The 25,474-nt window shown below is 35.7% G+C and overlaps 1 protein-coding gene across 4 annotated transcripts in view; it reads left to right on the plus strand.

The window, feature by feature from the left end:
- Positions 1–260: 260 nt before the first annotated feature.
- Positions 261–25,474, plus strand: part of SppL (signal peptide peptidase-like protein) — a 433,791-nt gene continuing 408,577 nt past the window's right edge. For 3 of the 4 annotated variants that reach the window (XR_011332483.1, XM_069827967.1, XM_069827969.1), the window contains exons 1-3: positions 262–447; positions 752–807; positions 1,114–1,191. Coding sequence is in view for 3 of the 4 variants with exons in the window: in XM_069827967.1 (XP_069684068.1) it covers positions 782–807; positions 1,114–1,191 (104 nt within the window). In the remaining variant the exon portion in view is untranslated. Of the gene's footprint in view, positions 448–751; positions 808–1,113; positions 1,192–25,474 lie in introns of all 4 variants that reach the window. The other variant, XM_069827968.1, reaches the window with a different exon arrangement.

Here is a 25,474-nt window from a genome sequence, read left to right on the forward strand (position 1 = left end):
GAAATATGGAATTCGCTTGGAAGGTTATGTACGCTCTGACATTTTCTGCGAAGCATAGCGGTGTGACGTCATGTGGCGGATGAATACTATTCGCACGGCGATAACGGGGTTTTGCACATTACGGATGTGATTACTTCATATTTAAATTATAAGTACCCATTTAGTTGAAAGATTATTTTATATTGAATAATGTGTGCTCCAAATTGGATTTGTATATAGTATGACCAGTAAATTTTGAATTATTTTTGTACTATATCTCACGTGACCATGTTTACCAAGATGGCAGATTGTTGCTCTCAGGTGTAGGAGCTATTTGCAAAATAATGTTGATGTACGTAATGTCTATTAGAAAGATGACAACAAATTGATGGCGATTTCAAATCGGAGATTTCAAGAATTCAGTGGTTGTCGCCAAAACTCCTCTATGGGGGAAGACTTCTCTCCGAGGTGAGTTTTTATACCATTATAGTTGAACCATGAAAACTTTCTCACGATTAAAATGAGAACAAAGATATGACACGCCTGTGTAATTATAGTTTCACTGTATTTATAGATATGAAATTATTATATGATTTTAAAGACGGCAAGTCGTTGCTGTGATACCTATAAGTGATTCAGAGGTGAAGAAATTGGTTGCAAATATATTAAGACAGATTGTGCCAGTGCATTCATTATCAATCTTCTCGTGGTATGTATGGCTATTTGAATGTGACAGCTGTTCATTGTTTGTGTTAACTCTTCGTGATTACAGGTGCTAGCGACGCCAGGGGCCGGCCTTACGATGGCCACACCAGTGGATTATCAGTGGTAAGTATGTATATAGAAAAATTAGGCACATAATTGGTATATAGAAACCAAATATATGAAATTCTTTTGTATTAAAACACAGAGGCGAGACAGTATTTAAATTTAGACCATAAGTTTACCAAATTTAAGTTTATGTTCTGTGAAATTTAATGATTTAAAAATCTGGTGTACTGTCTAAGATCTATTAGCGTGTTATTATTTTGACTACTATCATCATTAGTGTGAGTACAGGTTAATATTGCATAGGTGAATGAAAGTTGAAAGGGAACATGTTTGGATGTATGATTTGTCTTATTTTTTTGCTAGGGCTTACTCCATCATGGATTCTTCGCGGGTCTCTACATTTTTAATCTCCATTCTGCTCATTGTATATGGCAGCTTCAGGTAAGTTTCGATTTTGTTTTATTAAACATAGCACTTTTTTATTTGATGCCACATACACTTTATGGGAGGGGAGAAATCAGGTTACAGTTTTGTGCATAGATGCAGTTGGAGAAAGTGTGTGATTTATATAGTATATATTTGTATATGTATCTACCAAGAGCAAAGTCAAACTCTTGAGGCAATTAGAAAGTATTGAAGTCAGGTGAAAGTATTTCTCACGTGCATAATATGAGGAATTCAGTTCAGTGTTTGCTGTTCATTGTCACTTCTGTTTATAATTTAGTTTCGATTAATGATTTCGGAACATCATTAATAAAGTTGCAATATAAAAACATGAAGGTGTACCGTTTCTCATTTTAAATACGGATTCTGTAATAAAATGGGAAATATGAGTGTGTGACGTCTTTTCACATAGTGCATATCGGGAAATCTGTGTTCATTGTAACCAAAAGTGATTTATGCACCGCCTGCTTGAATGCATCCTATGGCTGCGGTGTATTTATGTAAGTGAATTGAAAATAAGTGAAGATTATAAGCCTAATATTTATGCTACAGTTTGAATTACAATATTTTAATGTACAAGCTATTGCGTTTCTAGTATATTTTGAACCTGTAGAAAGTATTACATTTAAATTTACGGTTAAATTGAATCCCACTGTGATAGAAATGAAATAATTTGCATTATGATTTTAAAAAATCATTTAGGGAAACAGTTCTTATGTTATACCAGAAGGAATGGAATATAGAAGAGTGTTCAATAACTTAATTGATGAAATAGTAGAGAAACTTTAGGATTAGTGATAACTTTGAGTTTTCACTTGAACTCTCTTTACGATTCCTCGTTATTGTACAGTACATAATTATAGCAACAGAAAATAGCGTTAAATTCTTTGAGCATAAAATAACTGGATGCTCTGTTGTATTTCAGCCAAGAACAGAAAAGTTAATGTGTTATGAAATACAATATAGCCTATCAGTACTGCTTAGTTGGGAGCATTCTTGATAATGGCGTTAATTGTAAAATAGCGTGTTTCACACAACATGTTGGTTAAAGGTGAAGGTAAGCCTAGGTGAATTCCATAATACATTCGCCGGCTTTAGTCCCAGTCCTCCAAGTGGTAGTTGGATTCGATTTTATTTTTATTTTGTTGCTGTTCGTTATTTAATGACGCTGTAACAACTACTAAGCTATTTAGGATCATGGATATAGGGATAGTGAGATAGTATTTGACGAGATGATGGCGAGGTTTTGCCTGTGATTACCTGACTTTCGCCTTACAAGTGGTGAAAATCCAAGCAGGGGGATTTAGAGTTCGAAACAAAACAACATGAGAGAACAAAGTCATGCGAACTTAATTACATACTGGTATGTATTAATAAAATGGGTGTTCATTTGCCATTAAAACACATGCAAATGTATATATTTAATTCATCCACTGAACAATATAATTACGTACAGAGTAGAATAGTAGAGTAATGGGAGGCTGAGTTAATAGTGATGTGAAATAATTTAAGAAAGGAGACCAAAATATTCTGGGAATTGAACTGATACTGTGATGCTGTCGTCGTTTGGTTAACAGTGCAGCTGTTTTATATATATAAATTTAGATACTTACGCACAAACGAAGCAAAATAACGTGAGCGTAAGCTTAGTAAGAAAATATAATACTATGTTTTTAGAAAAAAATAGGCTCATGATTGTAAACAGCAGTATTATTTTTAAAGTTATGATAAAGTAGAAACTCTTACGGACATTGACACAATGGGATTGAAACTTAAATCATCGACAGACAATGGCAAGTCTCTGACACACCAGTATATTGAACACCACACATGGTTCCATCAACATGCAGTGAGTTGACAACACATATCGAACTAATTGCATCCAAGTTGCTGTGTCTGGCTTTGGTTGTGAGCTTTGTGTTATCAAGTCGTTATAATATCCCTCTTGTCCATTATTATAAATTGCCAGAATATTCGAGGAATGAGGTCTGTTTGGTTGAACTCTTTAGCAGCTACAATCAATCTACAGTTGATATTTCTTTCTATGTATGGATGAATGAATCCAGATTTTTCGTCTTTCATTTCTTGTGTAGCCTAGTGCATTTACTCGTAATTATTTACTTACAAATGGCTTTTAGAGAACCCGGAAGTTCATTGCCATCCTCAGTCCTTATCCTGAGCAAGATTAATCCAGTCCATACCATCATATCACAGTCTAGTATATACAGTCATGAAGCTTGAGTTGTTGAGGGTACTAGGAACAATAGACTGTGCCAGTACTATTTCGCATTGTCTGTGATGAGGCGATAGTAGCGATCCTGGTGGTTAGCAACTATTTATGGATGCATATTCCCTACATATTGAGCTTCGTGACTGTATATAATAGCCTGTGATCATATCCCACCTCCCTCAAATCCATTTTAATATTTTATTCTCTCATCTACGTCTCGGCCTTCCCAAAAGTCTTTTTCCCTCCGTCCTCGCAGCTAACACTCTTATCTGTTGGGGTTTTGTAACAAACTGTTTCTTTACAGTGATGGATTGTTAGCCCCTTGTTCCACCTCCAAGCTAGAGACCACCCCTTATCGGCTGTCTGCTACTGCATATTCAATATATTCGCACCTAGCGCATATACAGAAACAGAAATAATATATAGATTCGTAAACACAGTCTACCTTTTACTTTGTATTTGTGTTTACAGTGTACGTACAGTAAAACCTCGATATAACGTGTTGAAAGGACCAAAATAAAAGCAGGTTATAAAGAGAAAACGTTATAAGTGGAAATGGAATTTATTTTTAACTCGTGCTTTCAAAATACCGGTAATATAACATTGACTATATTTTATTAGTAGTGTATACACGAGAGGTCGTTTTACATGAAATCAATTAGCTACTGGACGTTACTAACATGTTCTTTTAGTGACATCATTGCATACTCTTTACTCAGCTTCCCACCATAGCATTTCTCTATTTGAGCCGTTAAGAGCAGAAGTGGTGTAAGTCAAAAATGTGTAGTGAGGGTTAAAGTAAACATTCTGTAAAATACAGCGCAAAGTAGCAATTAATATTCAATTTATTTAAACTATTAGTAGTTGGTGGACAGCAAGAAGGACATATTAATTGCCACTTTGCGCTATATTTTAAAGAATTTTTACTTTAAACCTCATTACCCAATTTTGACTTACACCACTTTTGCTCTGAACGGCTCATTTTGTGCATGAGCGATTTGTCAGGCATAAGCCAAAAGAAGAGATCAAACTCATCAACATTATAGCCTAAATCTCGTCAGGTTTATACCTCTCGTCAGTATGTGAGGTCTGGGTCTTAATGATATTTTTGTTAAGAGACAATTCTGCTGTCTAATAAACAATATAGTGATGTGGGTGAAAAACTTAGACACACTGTAAATGTGCTGAAGTCCGTAATGCCAAGTTCTTTAAGACGAATACAGATCTTCAGCCTATTATGCAGGTGGCTTGATTCGATTCCCAGTCTGGCTTGGGTTTTTAGAAAAATCTTTGGGTTCTCCCTCTTCCTCATATTAGGTTCATTCCAACAAGCGGTTCATGGATCAGTTCATGTACGGTTCCTGTACCATCTCATGCACATGCTCTAGTTGAGCATCTGCTATGGGATTGAAACTGGACTGGACACTGTTGGAACGCTTTCGTGGATCGTTATGTACTAAATCCAGAGATGCTATAACTGTGATCATCTTTGCTAAGAACGAATTGCTTTATTATTATCGTTTCGCAGCTAATTCTAATGCAGAAAATAGAATTTCGATATGAAGACTTCTATAAAAAGATGACAAAAAATATGGAAGGCAAGAATTCCGATAATTCAATGTCGTGTACTTGGAGATTCTCATTTAAAAATAGTTATTTTTTTAATTATTAATTTATGTACGTTATTTATTATATTTTTAATCAAAGCTGCATGTTGAAATTGTAATTAACTATTTCAATACCCAAATAATTTCCATTCCCTTTCTTTTTGGTGAAAATTCAAATTAAATCTCTAGTTTTATTATTCGTCTGCATTGTCACTTTTCATCTTAACCTCATTGATGTGAACAGTCGATCATGCCTTTCTTCAGTATCCAGAAGACGTCGGTGAGCTAATGTGCATGCGCGTCTTGCGTACTCTTCCATACATGCCTCAATCCACTAACTACTTCTGACCATTCCGAACCCGTGTCAAAAGTTTGTTGAAATGCCCGACTGCAGTATATGTTTCTGGTTCAGAACTGGTTCGGATTGTGTTGGAACGTTTTTTCTGTACTGCGCATGCTCATGATAGTTACGGATGGTTCCTGACTGTTGTTGGAACGAACCTATTAACATCATTCCATAGCGTTCCCCAAATCCAGCCGGCAGTGGACAGAGCGGACTGGCCTAGGAACAAAATTGGAGTTGCCTGCTTGTATTGTATTTATTTTCATTCAATGGTATTCGTACATCGTTTCACAAGTAGAATATGGAACATGTCAAAAAAGAAATATCTTAATAGTACTATGAAGCCTTAATTATAGCTCTATACACATCCCCATCATATCCTCAAGTCTGTTACTATTACAGTATAATAGTATGGGTTCCTACTTTCACGATTAGAGTATCAGAGATTACTGTTGTCATTCAGACCTACAGTAGGGTTCCCAGACATATTGGAAAAAAATGCGGGACACTTATCAGTTTTCATTGAGTAAGTTTAGTATGCACACTCCTCAAAATGCCAATCTTTCAGAGTGTGTGTGTATAGTGAAGTTTACTACACAAACACTTTACTAACTAGGGTATATAAACAAATAGTAAACAAAATTGTTAGGGAACATATTTGCATTAAGTTCAACCTTCTTTAGTCACCCTCGGTAGCGTAGTTGGTATAGCCACAGTCTAGTACATACCTGTACAAACAGCGCTCAATGAGCGCGCACGCTCCTTCGGAGCGGGAGAACTGTATTTACCGCTCGCCGAAACGGAGAAGAAGATACGTCAGAATGACATAGACTTGCTATAGGTAAAGGAGAGGGAAACAACCACTCAGTTATCTAGTGGAGTGCAGTGTGTAGGCCTATTCTCAGTAACTGTTTCACGTTGCTTACCTACTGCTACAGTACAGTATGGAGGAATCTAAAAGACGGAACATAACATTTAACGATTTACAGCTCGAACTTATTGATCTTCAGTGTGACCTAAGGGCTAAAGATCGTTTGAATAATACTACTAGCCTGGTTGAGTTTTACAAGACTAAACATTAGCAATAATATCCACGACTACACAGGCTGACTGTGAAAATGATTGCTATGTTTGGTTCAACATTTATATTTGTGAGCAACTGTTTTCTATAATCAACTTTAATAAAGGCAGACATCGAACATCTGTAACTGATGTTTCATTACGATCAGTAGGCTACTGTTCCTATCAACTGCCAACAGCATAAAACCTCGTTTTGATGTACTGATAAATAGAAATATAACAAAATGATATTGTATATTTAAGTAGCTGTAGAATTTAAATTATTTTTGTAAAATAAATATTTCTTTATTACTTAATAATAGTCCAAGATAGTTTTGCAAACACTGAACGGGAATTCATTTCATAAACATTCGTAATAGTACTTTCTTTTGTGTATATTTTGTACGAGATCACCCCTTCTTCCAGTCCACCCTTATACAGAACGGAGCTAATTTCTACATCAGTGGCATATACTGGTTAAAGTTTTTGGGCTACCGCTGACCCTATTATTACACAAAATATATCTAACAATTACTTTAATTTTAATTACTATGGTAAAACTAATAATACAAAATTATTACATTATGTTATATTATAAACTTTTTCTTTTGTAATTTCCTTGGGCTACCGCCGGTAGCCCGCAAAATACGCCCCTGATCTACATTCCGCTCATGAGCTGTGAGCTGGCTCAGAGAGCACAAACCTTGTGCAGGCCTGGTCTAGTATATACAGTTACGAAGCTCACTACTTAATAAATATGCATCCATAGATAGTTGCTAACCACCAGGATCCTGGTGGTTAGCAACTATCTATGGATGGTGTCCCGCATTTTTTCCCAATATGTCTAGGAACCCTACTGTAGGTCTGAATGACGACAGTAATCTCTGATACTCTAATCGTGAAAGTAGGAACCCATACTATTATACTGTAATAGCACAGTCTAGTATATACAGTCGTGAAGCTCAATACGTAGTAAACATGCAAACATTAGATAGTTGCTCACAACTAGGATCGCTAATATCGCTTCATTACAGGCAATGCAAAATAGTACTGTCACAGTCTATTGTTTCTAGCGCCCTCAAAACTCAACCTTCGTGATTGTAGATAGTAGACTGTGGTAATAGTATCAGACTTGAGGATAAGATGGGGATGTGTATAGAGCTTCTTTTTTCAAAAGCCAAATAAATAATAAAAGTTTATAAGAAATCAGTACATTAATTTATCGTTAAAATTAATATTGCAGAGTGCCATGCTTGTTATGGCTACATGGTACTTAACTTGTGAATAAGAATTTATATTCCTTTTGGATTCCTATCAGTTCACCTCTCTTCTCTTTCATCTCGTCTCTTTCCTCTCTTCAACCCTTTCCTCTTCTCTCATTTTCGCAAAAGAAATTTAGATTTTGTCTGAGAAGAATGTTTCCGAGATTTCATACATTTAAATTATTGTTTTTTTTTCTTCCGTATTTTTAACGTAACTTGTCGGGTATGAAATGTGTGTGACTTATCACTAGTTGAGACCATTCTATTCAGCAAAAAAAGACCATAAAAGCTTCTTACACTGACCGGCAAAGAAATGCAACACTTGACAAGAGTTAAAACATGATATGTAATTGTTCACTTAAGGGGAGAGGACGGTACTTTTTAAACTTTTTTTCCTATTTGGTGTAAAATATTAATTTTTTGTATGTAGAGAGCTCATGGCTATAGCAACTCAAGCAAATATAAATATTTTGAAAAATTATTTGGGAGCCAGGTTTGAAAAAAAATGTACTCACTGCAGGATTTTACTAAACTCGATATTTTTAAGCCATTTTTAAAGATGAATTCAAACAGTTTGTTACAATTTATTTGTAAATGCACGCTCTACAAACTGTCTGTAACAGAATTTTGGTATTAGTCCCTACATTTGTAAAATAAACGATTAAAATTTAATAATATTTTTTATTTTCTTTCTTGCAAACAGACAGACTTATTTTTAAAATGAAATAAATTAGGAAAATTCTGTTACAGAGAAAAGTTTCCTAGTATTCTATAGAATGTGTATTTTAAATTTCATGCATATATCTTTAATAATTAAAAAATTATATCGATTTTGTCTGGCAGAGTAGCAAAAAAATAAAGTTTCAGAAAGAGCAATCAAAGGGGTTGTGATTTAAAAAGCCAGACCGCAGGAAATTTAAAAATGGCGGCTCAACATTCGATAAGGGCACAAATACCCACAGAATATTATACAATGTATTCTACACATATTACAGGGTATTTTAAGGAAAAATTTTTATTTTTGAAAATTTACTCATTTTTCACCAAAAAATACCATCCTCTTCCCTTAACAGAGATTTGTTTGATGGGGAAATTTGTTTTTTGAGGATAATGCATTAGAAGGTGGTTCATGATACTATTTGTGTTGTTTCCCTTATATGACCCCTCTCTAGACCTGTAAGTGTTATGCGGGAAGTTGTGCACTAAAGTTTATCAATGAAATAATTTCCGAAACAAAATATGCCGGTGGGAACCGCGGGAAACATAATGGATTAATGATGAAAAGAACTTGATAAAAACTGTTGGCAGCCTTTGACGACTAGTAAACTCTGGGATCTGAATCGGCGCGGTGAGTAGGTAAGTAACACGCCGAAACATTGTGCAATGTCTTGGTATCGTTTCAGAAGATAGAAGAAAAGAAGACTTAACACGAAGAACTCGAATTTACCGCAAGTAACGCACGCGGTAGCCTGGGAACTCTGGTAACAATTTTATTTAACACTATTTAACTTTATTTACTTTATCACGACAACGTTAAGATACAGGGATCATATTCTTTATTTACTTTATCACGGCAATGTCAAGATAAATGGATCATATTCGGAGCTAAGAATAAGGTGAAAAATAGGAAAGATTGAAGAATGCTGGGTTTGAAGTGAAATACTTGTCCTTGGGCAGAACACTATGAGTGAATAAATGTATCACAGCAAGTTTTGAATTTATTACATTTTTTTGTACTTTTGACATAAATTATACATTTTTACGCGTCGTGTAGAATTTCTTTTTTTTTACGCGTAACTTTCTAACCATGTTTAGCCGTCATCATCATTCCCTAATCGCCAATTAGCGTCGCGTAAAGGGGACTGGTCTAGGGATGAGTGGAGTTGCCTTCTTCGAAAAATGGATACTCGGCAAACCTTAGTGTAGTCAGCTAGTGTGAGTTGAGAATGCGCCTATCTGAAGACTAGCATAATTCTGTCAGGTGGACGTAGTGCTAGCAACCGATGACATGTTGGAAGCAATGGTTTTTAACTCGTAGCCTCTTTCGTGCGAAAAAAGATGCTCTTTAATAAGCGAATTTATATTCTTGTTTGCGTATGTAGCCTTTGTCCTTTCCGGTGGTTTCAGTGCTTACATCTGGACAGAAGTATCGCATGTTCAAACCCAGCCTATGTCTCTCTCTGGGGAACTATCTTTCACAAAGTTTGTGTTTGATGTTTCGGCCTATTAATGTAAGCAAAATTCTCAAGGCGTCATTGTATCATTCACATACAATTTCATTATTTCAACTACTGATGACTAGAGGGAGGATGTCGATGACTTAAAAATGTACTTAAAAATGATCAATAAAATGCCCTTAAAATAATGGAAAAATTACATAAAATTAAAGGAAAATGACATTTAAATATTATTCACCGTACTCGCACCACAACTTCTTAAAAATTAGTCGCCTTGTTTGAGTGACTGCCTTGCAAAAATGTCGGAGAGAAGAGGCAACTTCCTGGAATTTGACTAAGATAAAGGAAAAGAGCATGCAACAAAATGAAAGTTTTAAGGGGAAAATATAGATTTTAATGAGGGTTCACAATGTGTTTCAATCAGGAGTGGTCCATGTCAGTGCCTTCTTTCTCCGTCTCCTCCTCCTTCTGCTCTTCGCTTTTGTTACCAGACCTTCCAGATGGGAAGTGTAAATGACAGAACAGTTTGTGGGCTCAATCTTTGTGTTAAAAATACTGTCTACTGTAGTACATCTTTTCCGAACCATATTGGGGACACAACATCCTATTTATTGACTAGCACACGGTAAAAGTTTCCCCCCTTCCAAACGTAAATTCTAAAGACACCTTCGTAACAATGGCAGTCAAAACCATCACTTAAGGACCTCAATTTGGGCCACTATAAGGATCAAGTCAAGGACCACGACAAGGACGACGATAAGGATGACAATATGGACCACGATAAGTATGAAGATGAGGATCACTATAAGGACCCCGACATTGCCCGCGATAAGGATCACAGATATGGACCATGATTAACACCAGGACAAAGATCACAATAAGGATCACGACATGGACAACGACAAACAAAACAAGGATCACAATAGGAACCACGACAAGGATCACGATAAGGACTTAGAAATTTACCAAGGTAAAGACCATGACAAAAACAAGAAATACCACTCTAAAGACCATGATAAGAACAAGTAGAACGATAAAAACCATTACATTGGCAACAAGCATTATGATAAGACCATAGAGAAAACAATAAGGACAGCTCTAACGGCTGCGATAAAGACAAGGGCAACGATAAGTATCACATGGACCATAAGCACCACGACAATGATCACGATAAGGACCACGACATGGAGAATGGTAAGTATCACGATAAGAATCACTTCAAGGATCACAAAAGGACTATGATAAGAACCAAGAACGACCCATGAAAGGATCACGAAAGGATCGCGATGAGGACTGCGTCAGAGATAACAAGGAGCACGACTAGGACAAAGCAAAGACAAGGACTACGATAATGATGACGATATGGGCCATGAAAAGCACTTTGATAGGGATCACTATAAGGACCACGACAATGACCACAAGGAGGACTATGATAGAGATCACAGGGACCACGATTGCGATAAGAACTATGAGAATGACAAGGATCACAACAAGGACTAAGACAAGGACCACGATGAGGATCATGACATGGGCCACGACGAGCACCACGAGAATGATCATGAGAGGGACCACGACATTAGGCCATGATAAGGATTGCGATAAGAACTATGAGATTGACAAGAACCACTATAGAATCACGACAATAACAGAGATAGGGATCATAATAAAGATCCCAACATGGACTACGACAAACACCACGACATGGGCGACGATAAGGATCACGACAAGAACCATGATAGGGATCAAGCCACGATAAGGACAATGACAAAGACAATAAATACCTAATAAGGACCATGACAATAGCAGCAAGGAAGACGATAAGGACTATTACAATGTCAGCAAGCACCACGATAAAGAACAATACATATCACGATAAGGGACATGTCGAAAACAAGGACCACGATAAAAACAGTAAGGATCACGGTAAGGACCATGACAAAGAAAACAAGGACCAATATAAGAAACGCGACATGGACAAAGACAAGGCTCACGATAGTAATTACCGAAATGGACCACGATAAGAACCAAGACCACTATAAAGACCACAACAAAGACAACAAATACCACGATAAGGATCATGATAAAGACAATAAGAACGATAAGAGCCATTGCAATGACAAGGATCATGATAAGGACCAGAACAAAGACAACAAGGACCACGATAAGAAACGTGACAAAGACAACAGTGACCACGATAAGGACCATGGCAAAGACAGCAAGGATCATTATTAAGATATGCAACGGTCACGATAAGGACCACGACATGGATCACGATAAGGATCACAAGTACCAAGACATGGATCATGACAAGGACCGTGATTCACGTCGTGATACTTAGGCCTATTGTGGTTCTTGTCGTTGACTTTGTCATAGTCCTTATCTTGGTCTTTGTTGTCTTTGTCAGGGCCCTTATGCTGATCCTTGTTGTTTTTGTCGTGGTCCTTACTGTGATCCTTGTTAACTGTCCTTGATTCGACGAACTTAAAAGTGTGAACTGTTTCTCAAGTTGAGTTCAAGTTTAGTAGCAGCTTGAACCCTTCAAGTGAAGTTGAATCCCTTTTTAATTTTTACATGACTTCAAAACAACACTTGAAACAACTTGAACGTCACACGATAACTTGAATTCAATGGAAAAAACGCGCGAATTCAAATTGAAATTATTTTAAGCGTCGTAATTAACAGCTGATTATTTATTATGTTGTGCTGGAAAGTAAAAATAATAGGAAATAATGAGTAAGTGGAATGAGACCAAGTACTTGGAGTTGGAGTTTCTGGAGTTGTATAAAACTCACGAAAGCCTCTGGAATATAGAAACTGCGAAGTATCGTAACAGAAATGCAAAGGTAGTTGCCAAGGAAGAATTCGTTGAGGAAATGAACAGGAAAGATTTTAACGTAAGGTACGAAAGAAAATTAAAATTATTATACCGTAGTCTATAAACAGAAGTGAATAAGATAGGAAGGATTAAGAAGAGTGTTGCTTCTAGGGATGGTATTTATGATTCAGTGTGATTTTTTTTGGGGGGGGGGGAACTGTAACAGCTTTAAGAAAAAAAATATATATTTTTTCAAATATGGTAAATTAGTCCTGCTTATTTTATTACATTTACATTAAGAATTATTAAATTTTTGTTTGAATATTTCACTTATTTTATTTGAAATGGTAAATAGTCATTGTAGGCCTATATCTCTTAAGCTGCATTTTCACGGTTCAGTTTTCCGTGCGCGTACACATGCAATCTCGAGAGGATATTGATAAAGATTACGGTGTATGCAGATTTTGTGTCTACATGGTGCGTGTTGAACGTCATCTTCACTACGTATATATATATATATATATATATATATATATATATATATATTAATAAATACTAAATATCATTTCAGTACTTAGGCCTACTTGATTCTCAAAAAATTGTGGTTGAACACTCCATAGATACTCGTATTTGCAATAATCTTCTGATCGTACTTGCCGCCATTTTCGGCTTTTTGGTATCCAGAACTTCCATCGACGAACTTGAACGAACCGCTACCTACTTGAATTCAGCTTACTTGAAACCAAGTGACTTGAATTAAAGTTACTTGAGAAGTGTGAACGATCTTAAGGGTCCGACGAAGTTCAGCTAGAGCGCTCTTTCACCCCCCCCCCCCCCACCGAAAGATCCTTAAAATAGGCGCCACTTGTAGACTACATCAGTCACAGTACCACATCACGTCACACGTTTTGAGTGACTATTATTAAAATGATAGTAATAAATGAATCGCCCTATGCAGAAAGGGCTTCAGTCCATTAGATCTAGTTTTGAGAGAAAAAAAAAACTTTCTGTACACCATATTCCTTTCTGCTTAGAACTCTGAGCTTCAGTTTCTATCTTTCCAAGCATTGGACTGAATACCTTTCTGCACAGGCCGATGGAGTCATCCATAAAGATATGATTGCCATCGATATCTCGTTTTCTTTTTTAAATAATTGTGACTGAAGCCCTTTTTGCATGGGGCGATTCAAGTACGGTTCGGATGAAGTAGCTGTCTCAGGATAGGCATCCTTGATCGGTGCGTTTTGTTTACAAACATGAGTTACTGGGAAGAGCTAAAACATCAGTGAATGGACAGTACAGCCCTAGTTAATGTTTGTAAACAAAACGCACGGGCCAAGAATGCCTATCCTGATACAGCTACTTTATCCGAACCGTAGTAATAAATATTTAAGTCCACATCTGTGGAGTAACGGTCAGTGTATCTGGCCGCGAAACCAGGTGGCCCGGGTTCGAATCCCGGTCGGGGCAAGTTACTTGGTTGAGGTTTTTTCCGGGGTTTTCCCTCAACCCAATACGAGCAAATGCTGGGTAACTTTCGGTGCTGGACCCCGGACTCACTTCACCGGCATTATCACCTTCATTCATTCAGACGCTAAATAACCTGAGATGTTGATACAGCGTCGTAAAATAATCCAATATAGTAGTAAATATTTAAATGGAGAGTGACAGGGGAATGATGGAGGAAAACGGGATAAGGTGAAATAATCAAATATCTTCCCTAAACATTACTTTATGTAACTTGATAATGATAAAACTGTTTCTCCGACTGAAATCCATAAGCTATTTTCTTGAGGTTTAAATTAGTGAGAAACAAATTCATATATATATATATATATATATATATATACTGAAAACTGTCCAGGAAATAATTTTAGTCCACTGCTGTGGAGTAACGGTTAGCATGTCTAACCGTGAAACGAGCGGGCCCGGGTTCAAATCCTGGTTTGGACAAGTTTTCTCGGGATTTTCCTTCAACTCATTAAGAGCAAATGCTGGATTACTTTCGATGCTTTACCCTGGACTCATTTCACTGGCATTACCGCCCTCATCTCACTCAGACGATAAATAATCAGTTTAAAAGCGTCGTAAAATAAACCAATAAAAGTAATAATTTCTCTAAGTACCATTGGCAGGTTATAAACGGAATGAAGATACCGGAAGAAAATTAAACATTACAGCCATCACTGAAATCGTCAAGAATTTCCGAAACAACTGGCATTAGCAAATATTACGGATGCCTATCCAAACACCATCTCAAAGAAAGTATTTTAATTATAGACCTCTTGGGAAGAGCAGTGGCGGCTGATTGACTGAGGCAAGTGAGGCCGGGCCTCAGTCACTTGGCTTAACTGAAATCAAATTTTGTGTTTTTATATAATGTATTAGTTATTTGAATGAAGCATATATCGCTGTAGAAGAATTTGAAAACTTTGTGATGTATATAGACCTGTTTTGCAGTAAAATTTGTTCCTGAGGCCAGAATCGCTCGTGCCGGGTCTGGCTTCTGAATTTCCTGTATTTTCGCGGGCTTTGAGTTTGCGCTTAACTCACATCCATGGGCCGGCCTCAAGGGTAGTGTGGGGTGGGAATAGCAATGGTGACTTGTCTTCCTAAATAGGCCATAAATAACACAAATTCCAGCTCTTTGGCAGGCAGAGACCCACACTATTCCCTCCCCTTATGTGTTAGTTTATGACTTAAGCTAGGGTGTTATACTATTGTACTTCGTAGTACAGTAGTGAATAATGTGGGCCAATATTGTTATGTATTTCGAGAAAATATAAACAGAAACAAATGCGAGAGGTGTAGATAATTCGTTGTTAGAGTGTCCTTTTTCGAGAAGAAATAATATTGAAAGAAAGGAAGTTTTAAATAAGAGAGAGTCTACCGAGATACCTACTACATCGCTGACAATTTTTCTGACAGATAATCTTAAAACGTGAGTTTCTATTACATCCTGGTATGGGCAACATAAATGGTTAAGTGGTAATGTGGTGTGAAATAAACATCTCCGTTGGCCTTGTTCATTGCTGTCAAGGGAAAAAAATAAAATGAAAAGCAAGAAAGGGGATTTTCAACACATAATATGGGTTGCTTCATCACACTGAAACAGTCAGCAAAACTCACAGTATAACAGCTTATTTGGTGAGTGAAATTATTATTTTTCATCAATAGTAGGCTAATAATAATAATAATAATAATAATAATAATAATAATACAATAATAATGGTATTAATAATATAATAACAATAATAATTAATATCATAAATAAACATTTCCTATCGGAGGCACTTAAACTAGTTGCATCTGGCCTCACCGAGGATTTCGATCACCGGCCGCTACTGGGGAAGAGTGATCTTGGACTGCCGAAGGAGCGATAGACGATAGACTACAGAGATCAACTTTCAGTCTGAAGCAGAACAGGTCAAGGGACCTATCCCGTGATCGTTATTGATGACTAATTTAAGTATCCCTAGGACCGAGAATAACATTTTCAGAATCTTAACTCTAAACTTCATACGATGAAAGAATAATGGAACGGAGAATAATTCTGTCCGACGCCGGAATTTGAACCCGGGTTTTCAGCTCTACGTGCTGATGCTTTATCCATTAAGCCACACCGGATACCCACCCCTGCGCCGGACAGAATCATCTCAGTTTAAGTTCCAGCTCTGAGATGATTCTGTCCGGCGCCGGGGTGGGTATCCGGTATGGCTTAGTGGATAAAGCATCAGCACATAGAGCTGAAAACCCGGGTTCAAATCCCGGCGCCGGACAGAATTTTTCTCCGTTCCATTACTCTTTCATCGTATGATGACGCAGAATATCTGCATGGAAATATAATATGTACTTCGGTACATTAAATAATATATCTAAACTTCATGTTGAAATGACTTACGATACACTAATATAACTTTTAACATCGTGAAACCCTTAGTTTCGATTTCGAGTCGTGTATACAGTTAATTTCCTTTCATTTACAACGACATACTAATGTCACAATTCTATTTCACAGTTCACTTGTCGAACTGTTACTTTGGAAATATTTGAGACCTGGTATTTGAAGTGAATTGGGACAGATGGAGCAGTTGCAGAAAAAGAACAACTTTTCCCATCTCTACTGTGTAGCATTGTATGTACTGCGCTCTGCTGCCCTCAGCTAATTTAATAAAAACAGTTATCTCCAGCCGGCTGGAATTTATTTAGACTCTTAAAGACGTCGTGGACTTACTTTAGTCTGCGATGTTAGCTCGCCTTGCTCATTGGTGGGTAAAATACCAACTCAACTGACGCGCAGTCAAGAAAACTAAGACGTCACCACTTAAATAGTTATATATCCATGACTTATCTAAACTAGTCTTTATTTCGCCGTCCTTGACAACCTAAACAGTGACTTTATTCATAGCAGTGAATTATTATTTTTGAAGCACTCTCTCCTTGACAACCAACACATGAGCTACAATGAAATCCATACAATCATTCATTTCTTATAACTTCTTCACAAACTACACATTACATAGAAGTCCTCTTCTGACGAAGCCACTTAGCAGCGCCATTTGAAGCCCTCCTTTACACTAGAGAATTTTTCAGTCTTCCAGTGAACATAGACAGAGGAGATATACTTTTGGAAAATTACGGAGAATAGACGTAAAAATAGAAGAAGAGTCTGGGTCCATGCGTTGGTTTTGGGAAAACTGAATCGAGGACAATTTCATACTTTGATGATTTACATCGGGACGATAAAAAGTTTTTTTTTTCCGTGCTTTCGCATGTCTAAGAAGTCATTTCAAGAGCTTCTAGATGGAACTAACAAAGAAATTAGAAAAAAAAAAAAGACACCGTGACACAATATACTGTCGTGGCGGTGTAAGGAATGGTGGCCCAACAGTTGTCCGTTAACAGCGCCGCAGACGCGCCACTATTTCGCCACTAAAATAGTGATTCGCTGTGGCGCCGTGTGAACCCTACAATTTAATTCTTGGTATCGCGACGAAGTGCTACTTTTAATGGCCGCAACCAGCGCCAACGCTCACCACTACATTCTTGACAGCTGCTTCATGTCTTTTGCTCCATTTATTGTAGATTAATTCATATTCACGCACGGCAATCGTACACATACGCTCCGTATCGCAGTATCTTTAAATCTTGTGGATTGTTCGGCGTGACTGGCCAGCATGCAGCCCCGACTTAAATTCTGCAGAACATCTCTGAGATAGGTTGACTAGACGCATCTTACGTCGTAAACCTGTTTGGAGACTTCACGTGATCTGCGAGTGATACTCGAGGAGGAATGAGACAATATCGACCAGAAAGATATCAGAGCTAAAATCGAAACTATAACCGCAGTACAGACGCAATCAAGAGAATAAAAAATATAGAAATCCACTGTGCGAATACCCTTCAAAGGCCAAGATCTACCATTTGACTGTTGGGCTCACGTCTACATGGCTCAGCAGAGGTGAACAACCATTCGGCCTCTACGGAGATGTGTGGTTAGCACGACGACCCCTTTTTGACTTGCGAAACCGGATTTCAAATGCAACATTATGCTGTGTGGGCAACGGCCCATACATTTGCCGAAATTTCATAGATAATTTCTTTCCCCATGAAGACTCGAGTCCAGCGCTCATTCCGTAAAACTAATCTAAGTAATGACGCCTTAGACCACGCAGCTACGACGCGAGACGATTGAGAGAAAGACGGTTGTATTTAGAGACAAAGAGGGAACATCCAGGACACTGAGAGCCGTATTCATAGATATTCTTAGCGCGGGCTTCCGGTGGATGATCAGCGAACTAACGTTTTTCATATTCATAAACCAGTGTTAGCGATATGATATGAATCCTGTACAAGTAATCAGTCGATAGCCCGGGCTAGTTTAGCACGCTCGTAGCGCGGGCTAGCGAAACGTCTATAAATAGCGCCCTCAACGTTTATTTCTGTTGTTAGTGTAGACTAAAATTCTGTTATCATCTTGGAGTTTAATGGGAAAATATTCAGTTGAAAGCTAAGTGAAAATTGTCTGCAGAAAGAGTAGGTTTTTGTTTACAGTACCATAATCATCGTTTAAATATTAATTTAAAAGGTGCGCCTTTGTGTGTGACAAGTTCATAAAAGTTAAATCTTTAAAGTAAGTGCAACTGCAACAACGATGTTGCTCCGATCACATAGTAATAATTTACATTTTGCGCTGGTAGTGTGTACATAACTATGTTAGGCGTACTATGCATTGCAACTCGTCTGCTTACATGTCAACACACTATTCTCCCTCCGATTTCAGTCTATGGCGCAAATGTTTGTTTATGCCAGGATATTGTGGTCACACCATGGAGGAAGTAATCCTTGGTCGCATTGCATATTGCTATTGTCAGAGAGGTAAATGAAGTTGCACAGTATCGTGGCCCTTCTAAGCCGCATGCCTTTTCATGGATAATAAATTGTCACAGTGCACGTATTGTATATAGTCAAGAAGTACTTACTACCTTTCACTTTGTAAGGTAGCCTATAGTTACAGTCTAGTATATACAGTCACGAAGCTTGAGTTGTGAGGGTGCTAGGAACAATAGACTGTGCCGGTACTATTTCGCATCGTCTGTAATGAGGCGATATCAGCGATCCTGGTGGTTAACTACTATCTATGGATGCATATTTACTACGTATTGAGCTTCGTGACTGTATATACTAGACTGTGATATAGTACTATAATATGTTTGATCATTCTGTCTCTTCCATGAATTTTATTTTTATTTATTTATTTTTTTGCGATTGATTTATCAATTTATTCATGCGACCCTCTGTCAGAAACGCGCGAAGTGGATCTAATTATTATTATTATTATTATTATTATTATTATTATTCGCTGACGATTTAAAAATATTTCTTGCCGACTGTCATTGACGCAATCGCAAAATGGCCTGAAGGGAATGGCATGATATTGTTTCAAATACTATTGTTGTAACAAGATCTTGATTTTTAGGTTAAATTCCTATTTTTTTTTTCTGTAGGGATAAACTAAAATTAGTTAAACATCTTCACATTTTAAATAAAATATGAACATTTGAAAACTGTTTTATGGTGCCTAAAAATGCCTATTTTGCCCATTGAGACCTATTTTTAAGGTTTTTAGAGCTTAAAATTGCCTATTTCTATTAGTTATGTATATATTTTTTAATTTTCGTGTAGCAGTGAAAGAGGCAGTTTTGAATGTCATGGGGTGGATTTCCTTCAAATGTTCCAGTTGGTTGTAGGAATGAAGAAATTCCTGGAAGGTGTCTGATTTTTTTGAGTACTTGAGCAGACAGTAGAGATGTGATGATATCGGGAGGATGTAGTTCTCCCTAAAGATGTCAGCATGGCAAATATTGCTAAATTTAAATATGCATCCATTGCTTCGGTATCATTGGGAAGAATTTTTTCGCTTATAAAATGGTTCAAATGACACCCCTATCTTGTGATACCTAAATTTGAAAGAGTATTCAGTTGTTTATACACCTCATTCATTTGTTTTCGCATCTTTTGTTTTCTATCGTTGTCTGCAACCTGGAGCAAATTGAAATTTGAAATTTCAAAGTGGGAGTGGCTGGGAGTGAAACCTAATATGCAGTTAAGACTGGTTTTAAACTTCCCCCTCAATATCTCTATTGACGTGTTCTTTGTTTAATTAAATTCAATTTAAATTTTATAGTTATTTAGACTGGAAAGTTTTGAACATGAACGTTCTGTATAATCATACAATTAGAAATTTGATTCTAATACGGTTAGTAACTTATTCATCGTCTACGCCTGATTCACTTTTAATACTTTAATTTTTTAGTGGAGATAAAAACTTGAATTTACATTTGTACTGCGGAATTCTGTTATAACTAATTCGGCTAAATTAATAAGTATACGACGAAAATTCATACCGTTATGTTGCTATTGATTTCTTCCCAATTACTCCGAAGATCGTTATGAGAAAAATTTTGATTCCAAACGTCACAGATTATGCGCAAAAATAAGTGATTGTGGTCAGAATTTAACATTGTATTGGGAAGCAAGACGGCGAATGACAATATATCAAGTGCCTGAACATTAATAATAATAATAATAATAATAATAATAATAATAATAATAATAATAATAATCTATACTAATAATAAATCTGTAGCCAAAATTTTTCTGCTAATTTTCGATTTTCCAAAAATAATTGGTATTAACATGTATAATTAACCATCCTGAAACCGAAAATCGCTTTTTTGAAATTTTTGTTTGTATGTATGTATGTCTGTCTGTCTGTCTGGATGTTTGTTACCTTTTCATGCGATAATGGCTGAACCGATTTATATGAAAATTGGAATATAAATTAAGTTCGTTGTAACTTAGATTTTAGGCTATATGGGATTCAAAATACTTTTAAAAAAGGGGAGTTATAAGGGGGCCTGAATTAAATAAATCGAAATATCTCGAATTGATTCTCATGAAAAATATTATATAACAAAAGTTTCTTTAAAAATAATTTCCGATAAGTTTTATTCTACACAAAATTTTGATAGGACTGATATTTAATGAGATAAATGAGTTTTAAAATTACAATAACGCCATCTAAGGCGCTGTACTGAAATAAAAACAAATGACTTCGTCTATAATGGGCTTTGGACAACAACAATCGAAAGCTATTAAACATAGCCTAAGAGAATGTTTCTGTGTTTGTATGAAGTAATATCGGAAGCTAATTAATTGTTTAATTATTATTTCACCATTGGAAAGTGTAGTTTCTCTAGATGGACATAATTCTACAATGTTATTACAGTAACTTCTGAAACATATAGCAAGTAATATAAAGTATACACATTAAAACTAAATGATATGTCAATCTTCATTAAACTATGGTTGCATGTAATAACAATTAAGAAACATGTTAAAGGAATCGTCATTGCACCAAATGATTGCTCTCTGGACCAAAATGACCGCATTTTAATTATTTAAGGGGAGAGGATGGTATTTTTTCGTGAAAAATGAGTAAATTAAAAAAAAAAATCTTTAAAATACTCTGTGATATGTGTGGAATGCATAGCGTAACATTTTGTGGGTATTTGTGCCCTTATCGGATGTTGAGTCGCCATTTTTAAACTTCCTACGTTATGGATTTTTAAATCACTCGCCCACTTTTATTGTTGTTTCCGGTAAATTAAATTTTCAAAAAACAAAAATTGTATTCTTTAAAATACCCTTTGAAGTGTGTGGAATGCATTGCATTACATGTTGTGGGTATTTGTGCCCTTATCGGATGTTGAGACGTCATTTTTAAACATCCTGCGCTATGGATTTTTAAATCACACGCCCGCTTTCCAGTAACTTCATTTTTTTTTTTGCTGCATTCCCAGACAAAAATGGATATAATTTCTGAACTATTAAAGATACAAATATGAAATTTATAACACACATTCTTTAGACTATTAGGAAACGTTTCTCTGTAACAGAATTTTGTTGATTTCATTTAAAAAATAGGTCCGTTTTCTTGCAAGAAAGGAAATCAGAAAATTGTTATTAAATTTTAATTGTTTATTTTACAAACGTAGGGACTAATATCAAAATTCTGTTACAGGCAGTTTTTAGAACATGCTTTTGCAGATACATTGCAAAAACTGTTTGAATCTATCTTTAAAAACGGTTTAGATATATCGGTTTTAGTACAGTCCTGCATTGGGTATATTTTTTTTCAAATGTCGGCCCCCAAATAATTTTTTTTTTTTCAAAATATTTTACACCAAATAGGAAAAAAGTTAAAAAAAATACCATCCTCTCCCCTTAAATACAATTTAAATTAAGTAACATATTAAACGATTTATGCTTCTATCAAACACGAATGTTCCCTGGATCAAACGTCCTATTTTAATTATGTAATTACTTTATATTTATTTCTAACAGGTGCAGCGGAGCGCACGGGTACGGCTAGTAATAATAATAATAATAATAATAATAATAATAATAATAATAATGTTTTAGATGTAACGATCTTGATGTCCTGTTTTTATTCACGATCTTAAAGGCAATATTACCTGTGAATCTTTCACAAACAACTTTAAACTTCGTATTCATACGAAAGTTATGAGAAGAGACGATCTACATTTATTTATTCTTAATGCAGAATACAGAATATAAAAGACTACAGAATATAATTATAACAATAGAAATAGAATAAAATAATACATAAATATAAAAAAGAGCAGCGCTTGTGTTCGGTCGCAGTTCAGATATACATATTATTAATATAATAATCTTTTCTATAATAGTAATTCTGAATCTCTTTCTCCTGTCTCCAGATGTATTGAAACTGCCAAATTGTACAGCATTACTGTAAATTTGACCCATTTATTTTATAAGGGTAAAAGTTGCATAATTGTGAAATATTTGCCATAAGTTAATAGTTTATTATTATTATTATTATTATTATTATTATTATTATTATTATTATTATTATTATTAGTGTTGCGGTATTTAATTGATTAATCAATCAATTTCTGTTGTAAGATTAATCGATCAAAAATATTTAATCGAATAATCGAATCGATTAAAATTAATGGGTTGTAGTTTATATTAATTATTATTTTGTTAATACAAACTCATATTAAAAATTCCGACAGTATTTCTCTCCCGGAAATTGCTTACTTAAAAGCACAACAGTACTGTTATTTTCTAACTGTAAACCAGATATCGTACGGGAAATCTTTGCACAAACACTTCAGAAACAGATGGAGATATGAGGACAGTAACCTAATCTACTTCTATTGAAAGTTGAAACACAATGCGAAACCCTTATTAAGTTTATGGTTTTCCAAGAAAACTTCCACCTTGTTGTCAGCTCATCTTTCTAGCATTTGAAATACATACTTTTCTGGGATTCGTCCCCCTCATCCCTTATAAAATAGCCATCTCTACACTATGTGCAAATGAGAGCGTAACTACCTTCTTCTATTTCTAAAATCTGGTAATTCGATTACAATAGGGGCCAGACTTCTGTTTCGATCGCTGTACTTTTGCAGTTGCAGTTTCTGTACTGAGTTTGTATATGAAGGTTGCGTGTTTAGATTGATAAAGAAAAAAAATCAGTTTTCTGTGGTTTGTGAAAAGTGTAAATTCCATTATGTCATATGAGAATTTGAGAGGTAAACTCGGTGAAATGTTTGGATTTAAATTGAACGATCGTGGAGAAGTGCTTGACAGAAAACGTTTTTTCGTGTTTAGTGATGCAGGAAACATTGTTACTAAACATAAAGCGGCACTTAATTCGGAGCGTGTGAATGCACTCACATGTTTAAAATCATGGATGAAGCAGTATTAAATAGGAGAGTCTTCATATTTTTTGTTATTTATGTTTGTCTCAAAATTCCCGGAGAAATTGACACTATAAATTATAAGCCTCATAATAAATATGTTAGTAAATAATAATTAAAATAGTTGTTTTGCAATATAACGATACAGTATATACAGATATACAACATTTAATACTTATGCTTATCACCGAACATAAGTTAAATTTAACAATAATTGTATATTACAGTATATTAAAACATTTTTTCAACTCTATCAAAACTCGATTAATCTATCAAATTCAAATATTTAATCGATTAAATATTTTGATCGATGAACAGCACATTATTATTATTATTATTATTATTATTATAACTCTTGTGCTAATCCCTGTTGGCTAACACGTTAATATTAATAATAAGTGAATGAAAAGTTTTTGTTGGTACTGTTAAAAAAAGAAGTGGTGGAAAATTCATCTTGGACTCTCCGATATTTAACTGAGGTCTCCGGCGTGGAGATGCGACACAACATTTCAGTACACCTATAAATGAGGAATATTCAGTGGCGGCTCGTGAACCTGTGGATTGGGAGAGCTGCAGTAGATTTTGGTACATACAAATTTCACTTCTTGATACCATTACTAATAAATATAAGACAAAAATAAATGCACTACATATCGAAAAACCAAACATTTCTGACTTAGTTGGGAGATGTCTGTGGCATCATTTGCTATAAAAAAAAAACTGATACCATCGATTTCAGTTTGAAATTCTGATCGGCAGACACTCAACTTGCAATCTACCAGTTAATTTTTAATTTTCTAGAATTACCTTTAAACTGTGGCATGTTCCAAATGATTTTTGAGAGGCTCTTTTAGATTACTCACGGACTGTAGCAACCCACGAAATACACCAGAGTCCTTCGAATCTTTTTTCATCATGTCCCCTAAGGGGAAGGTCATATTGGCCACAAAATTTGATACAATCAATATTTTTTAAAAATAATTTCACGATTTTTCCTCACTTCTTGATTATGTTTGAGAATGTTTGTTCTGTTCGCTTCACTTAATTGCGCAGCAATATTAGTTTTGCCTAACATAGCCAATGAAACAACATTTTCCAGGTGAGATTGCGAAGATTCGTGCTTTTTAATTTTTAGGGGCAAATGTCCTAAATCTGTCACACCACTCCTACTCTATACAGTATCACCACCGAAGAGGAGGCAACCACAAATACTCAGCGTAAATTGCATTGTTATACTTCCTTACATATGTGTACTATTTCGGCTGGATAAAGCTTGAGTAAGATTTAAGTCGGGTAACGAACTACCCTTTAATTTCACTTCATTACATCAATTTTCTCTCAAGGGAAAGTTGAGAAAAATAAAATTAATATTCTGTAATTCACACACACTCATGCTTGCACATTTGCACTGGTTAAGTTGCGGTACTAAAACGTCGCACCAAAGCAACACTCAGATATACGGATGGTCAACA

This window comes from Periplaneta americana, chromosome 6, assembly GCF_040183065.1.
Source record: "Periplaneta americana isolate PAMFEO1 chromosome 6, P.americana_PAMFEO1_priV1, whole genome shotgun sequence".
Lineage (NCBI taxonomy): Eukaryota > Metazoa > Arthropoda > Insecta > Blattodea > Blattidae > Periplaneta > Periplaneta americana.